General features: G+C 48.7%; 1 protein-coding gene across 1 annotated transcript in view; it reads right to left on the bottom strand.

The window, feature by feature from the left end:
- Positions 1 to 3,900, bottom strand: part of pomt1 (protein-O-mannosyltransferase 1) — a 6,367-nt gene extending 2,467 nt beyond the window's left edge. Inside the window, exons 1-13 of the mRNA XM_037679979.1 lie at positions 3,838 to 3,900; positions 3,655 to 3,761; positions 3,516 to 3,566; positions 3,279 to 3,425; positions 1,816 to 1,924; positions 1,637 to 1,696; positions 1,471 to 1,555; positions 1,189 to 1,344; positions 922 to 1,052; positions 746 to 841; positions 578 to 670; positions 281 to 377; positions 105 to 197 (exon numbers count right to left, since the gene is read on the bottom strand). Of these exons, the coding sequence (XP_037535907.1) occupies positions 105 to 197; positions 281 to 377; positions 578 to 670; positions 746 to 841; positions 922 to 1,052; positions 1,189 to 1,344; positions 1,471 to 1,555; positions 1,637 to 1,696; positions 1,816 to 1,924; positions 3,279 to 3,425; positions 3,516 to 3,566; positions 3,655 to 3,721 (1,185 nt within the window). The 5' untranslated portion in view covers positions 3,722 to 3,761; positions 3,838 to 3,900. The remainder of the gene's footprint in view (positions 1 to 104; positions 198 to 280; positions 378 to 577; positions 671 to 745; positions 842 to 921; positions 1,053 to 1,188; positions 1,345 to 1,470; positions 1,556 to 1,636; positions 1,697 to 1,815; positions 1,925 to 3,278; positions 3,426 to 3,515; positions 3,567 to 3,654; positions 3,762 to 3,837) is intronic.
- Between the last annotated feature and the right edge of the window lie 1,616 nt (positions 3,901 to 5,516).

Below are 5,516 nucleotides of genomic sequence, written 5' to 3'. Positions count from 1 at the left end.
CACACACACACACACACACACACACACACACACACACACACACACACGTTAATACTGAACATCCTTGTGAGGTCACTTCTTGTCGGGTCACTTCCTGTGAGCACCTTCAGAACAGCTGACGTGTTGACATGAACCAGTCGAATTTCAGACAGGATCGTCTTCCACACCTCTGACTCCGCCTCCCTGTTTGGGATGTCCTGAACAAACAAACAAACAAACAAACAACTTTTCAGTAAACAGATGGATCCAGAAACCAGATTCAGAGATCAGCTGGACTCACCACCCTCCACAGGTTCTGGGCCAGCATGGAGACGTTGAAGTCCACGTATCCGGACACTTCCTGAGCGTGAGGACTCATGGGTGCTGCCACGTCGTGACTGCGGCGCACCCAGAAGGAGGAGAAGGAGAAATCAGCTGTTTCTGCCTCAGATAGTGTCACAGTAACAAGATGCACCTAGAAAACTACAAATCCCAGAGTGCATTTCACCTACAAACCCACGACTGGAGTTCTGATTCTGCACCGCTGAACCACCCAATGCAACAGGAAATATGACATCATGTCAGGTGAGATGTTTACCTGTTGAGGAAGCGCGAGGTCATCCCGTGAACCAGCTGGATGACATCACCATGACGGACAGGTCGGGGGGGAGTGTCGACCACCAGATCCTGTCTACACCAGAGACCAAACACCTGTTAGACCAGAACTACGACTTCCAGCAGGCCCCAGGACAAACAGGTGACCAACCTGCCCGGATGTTTGACGATCCACCAGTTGTTGACGTCTTTGAAGGGATAACAGGTGACCTGTTGCTGGTGCGAGCTGCCCCGCCCATTTTCATACCTGAACACAGGAAGTTATGAAACACAGAGTCTACCTCAAAGGTCTCTGATTGGCTGAGGGTCACAGTGAGGTGGCAGCACCTGATTGGGTAGTTGGCTTTGTGAGAGTGAAGCCAGCAGGAGACCGGCTGGGAGGCGGAGCTTCTTAAAGTCACCTGACTGCCGTAAGCAACTTCCAGAGGTTGACCCTGAGTGATCCTGGAGAGACCCCCCTAAAATAATCAATCAGTCAATCAGTCATTGATCACAGCAGCATCCTAAAGAACATTTGAACCCGCTGAAGAACCTGTAGAACCACCTGTACGGGTCCACATGCCCTTCAGGAAGGTTCTGTGTGGGTGTGGCTACCTGCAGACTGGCTTGGAAGGCGGAGCTCATCAGCTGGTCATGTGGTCCGCTGCGGTTCAGGAGACTCAGGTGAATGTAGAACCAGAAGACGTAGAGCAGAACTGGAACCAGCACCAGACACACAACTCTGCACACACACTGAACACACACACTCAGCTGCAACAGAACAGGTTCTGTCAGTAAGAACCGGGTCACAGAACCTTCCAGAAACAGACCAGCACAGTCTGAGCAGTCACTCTGATCCGAGCGCGCTCAGCGAGACGCAGCACTCACATGACTGACAGCTCGGTCTCCAATCAGGTTCCAGGTGTGCACAGAGGCCACGCCCACCAGCAGCAGGTAGGAGAACACAGCCATGTACTTCACCCTGACAGCACATGTTCAAAACATGTTAAAACATGTATGAGTCAGGTTTGTGTTCCAGATTACAACAAAGACCATTTCTCACCCGACAGCCGCCGCACAGGAAACGCCAGAGAGGAGGAGCCAACCATACCTGGACCAGGAACTGAGGAGGAGCTTCACATGAGAGCAGCTTCATACAGGTAGACAGGTGTAACTGCATCACCCCCCACCCCTGTCAGGGGAAGGCTCATACACAGGTTAACACTGTACAGGTGAACTTACCTGTTGGGGGCGTTGTAGAAGCGCAGGTACGAGAACAAGGCCAGCAGCACGAAGAAGATGAGAACCGACTCCAGTAACATGAAACGTGATTGGACGATCAGAGCGTTCTCTGAAACGGTGACAAACACAGAACGTTCAGAAGGACAACAGAATGTCCCACACTGCTTTGAGTCCCTGAACATCCCACTCTGGTTTAGGTTCCAAATCCTCCCACGCTTGTCTGAGTCATTGAATGTCACACGCTCCTTTGAGTCCCAGAACGTCCTACGCTCATTAAACCCTCAGGTTTTAGTTTTTGGGTGTACAGTAGTCCCTTTCTACTTCGCAATTCGGATTTTGCGGGCTCGCTCTTTCGCTGTTTTTCAAAGTAAGACTGTCCATGAAAAAATAAATAAATTTGTACAGGACACATTATTTAACTTTAATATAACTCACGTGACTGGGACAGAACTGGATACTGTACAGTAAAAAGTTAACAAAAAAATTACAGTAAATAATTCAGAGAGGCGCCGCCATTTTGTAGTTTTCTCTGAATAAGCCTACACTGTATCCCCGCTCATAACGACTTCATTTCCCAGAAGGCAACTGGGCCCCGCCCAGAAGCCCCATTGCCTTCTGCTGAAATACGTAGAGGGCAAGTTTTGATCTGATCCGAAAAAGTTCGGTCCTTATTACAGTGACTTCTGTGCCCAGCAGATGCAGAGAACTGCACAGAACCAACCAGGAACCGAACCAGAACCGGAGTAGAACCAGACCTCAACACTCATCGGTCAATCTGAGAGCCGCTTGCCGGCCCACAAGGACTTCCGAGTGGGGAGGCGCTGCCGTAGGTCCGGTGTTCTCTCCGAGCCCACCGGGACCTCCCCATCCAGATTTGGGCTCAGTAGGACCATCTTCTGGTCCCGTGTTGGTCATTCAAAGATCCGGCTCCCTCCAAAATGTGATTCGGTGCTCATGGGCTGCACAGAACCAGAGCAGAACCGGCAGGGTAGGTCCACTGGACCAGAACCGAGCTGCTGTTTCTGCAGAGCTGGTGAGTACAAAGGTCTTACTACTCGCTCAACTTGAGTGAATAAACTTTATCAAGAGATCAATAAACTCTCGCTTTAGTTTAGTTGATTAAATTTATTAGTTGACTCAACTGTTTTGGTTGTTTCAACTCCGAAATCTACGTCAATTCTTTTTTGAAGAGTTTCACTTACTGTGGCGGGGCAGGGGGGGGGGGGGAACGTAACCCCTGCAATAAACGAGGGGCTGCTGTAACCACTCACCTTGTCAGGACCAGTAAGACCTGTGGGAATCAAAGATCAGTCCTACTATGATGGAACGTCATATTTGAGTTAATGTCGCCCTGAACAAAGTTTAGGTCGGGGTTAAGGCCGCACACATTCTGAAACTGTGTGGATCAGAGTTCTTTAGTGTAGAATAGAAATACAACCTTGTGACTGTGTGTAAACTCTCACCCAGCAGCAGCAACAGTGCAGCTCCCAGAGCCGACAGGTGGGAAAACTTCAGCTCCAGTGTCAGCAGGTAAACCAGAGGAACACAGAGAGCTCCACAGAGCGCCGGCAGCAGCCGCAGACTCCACACGCTCACACCGCCGGGGTACTCTGTGACACAAAGCAAACACACCCGTTACCCACTTTAAACAGAAGTGAGTCTGTCCTGCTTTCAGCTGGCTGAAACCAGTTTCTTGGTACCTGCTCCAATTCGGTTCCACACAAAATTCCCATCGAAGCCCCCCCAGTATGCTGGAACAATAAACAGGAAGAGCCGATGAAACTAGATGTCTGACACAAACACAACTATAGTGTCACAAACAGTTGTCATGGTAACAACCTCCAAGGGCCAGGATCATGTGACCAAGTGGAGGTCCGCTGTCATCGATGAAGAAGACCCTCTTCATGTAGAGAGACACGAACTGTCCGTAGTACACCTCATCGAACCTGCACGCAGGGACACGGATGAAATCGGTCAAAAACACAGCGGAGTCTGGTGCAGCAAACGCGTTATCGAACTCACACCACTGCATTTGGGTAGTTCAGGAGGCTCAGCCTGGTCCAGAAGGCCAGCAGAGAGACCAGAACCAGAACCAGGTCCACCTGAGCTGTCACCACCAGGGGAAGCGGCAGCATTACGGACACCTGCGCAGGTGACAAATAAATAAACATTAATCAGGAGGTGGCACCAACATCTTCACATCTGACCCTGTAATAAACAAGGCAAAGAGAAGAAACACCGCTGTCCCTGAACGTCCCACACAAACCGAGGCAGAGCAGTGTGAGGCGTTCAGGGACAGTGCAAACTCGTAATTTTATTCAGTGAATGAACAAGTTTTAAACATTTTAGCATAAAACCTATTAGAATGAACATAAACGTTTAGCAGATCCCAACTTGATTTAAAAATAATCTTATGTAGGTTATTTACGGCAGTTTTCCGATACAAGTTATGAAAATGGACCGGATATAAGATAGAACTTCCCACAGGAAATTGTTGTGCCAGAGTTTGTTTTTATTTAATAACTGCCTGGATCTGACTAATCTCTGGAACGAAAGCGGACCCTCTTAAGCTTGTTGGTAATTATTGTTGTTGTTTATTTGTATTCAACACGTGCACCCGTAGCAGCCTCGGTCGGTGGGTAAACGGTGAGAAAAGATCCGGTTCGGTTCTGTCCGAAACAAAGTTTGGCTTTTAGCATTAGCCTGCTAGCATGCAGTTCTCGCGAGAGTTACCTCCGGTTCCGCAGGCAGGTTCGGAGGTGTGTGGCTCATGGGCTACAGTCACTGACGTGTTTTCACTCCGGTGACCCACAAGGTTCGGTTCTGCTGCTACGACTGGTCTGGAGTCAAGGTGAGTCCGTTTCACTGGTGCTGCTGACTGGTTCAATCCGCGCTCCGCTGCGTGACTTCGGGTTACCATGGAAACAGAGCCGAAACCACACGAACAGTACCGAGCAGCTTGGAGCATGCGCACATGGAGGTTATCGCTTCTGAAACCAGCTTTGATGTAGATGTTCATTACTACTCAAATAAAAGTCAGTAGCATCTTACTAATGAAATATAACTTCACATTAAAATCCAGAAGAAATAGAAACTATGAAAAACATATATCTTTTAAAGTTTTATTTGTTGAAATACCTCATTTCATGAATGCTTTTAAAAAACAGTCTATCCATCCATTATTTTTACCTGCTCCTTCCTTTTTGGTTCACAGGCGTCACTGGTGCCCTTATCCAGCAGTCACTGTGCAAGAGACGGGGGACACCTGGACAGGTCTCAGTCCATCACAGGGACAAACAACCATTCACTCTCTCACCTAGGGACAATTTAGAGTTACCAATCAGTCTAACATGCATGTTTTTGGTCTGTGGGAGGAAACTGGAGCACCTGGAGAAAACCCACGCATGCACGGAGAGAACATGCAGACTCCACCCAGAAAGGCCTCTGGACAGGGATTTGAACCAGGGACCTGCGCACTGAGAGGCAGCATGAGCAGTTCTGGGTTTGGGTTTTGTATTCTGTTTATTGTATTAATGATTTAATGCAACAGAATAAACTAATTTAAAAGGTAACAGATCATTGTAATACTGGTTTATTGACAGAATGACTTTAACTGCTGGATGTCCGGCCCCTGAGCTGCTGGCTCTCAGTAACTGTGGCCCCTGAGCTGCTGGCTCTCAGTAACTGTGGCCCCTGAGCTG

This window comes from Nematolebias whitei, chromosome 8, assembly GCF_014905685.2.
Source record: "Nematolebias whitei isolate Nwh7 chromosome 8, NemWhi1, whole genome shotgun sequence".
NCBI lineage: Eukaryota > Metazoa > Chordata > Actinopteri > Cyprinodontiformes > Rivulidae > Nematolebias > Nematolebias whitei.
This window is presented reverse-complemented; position numbering and strand designations above follow the sequence as displayed.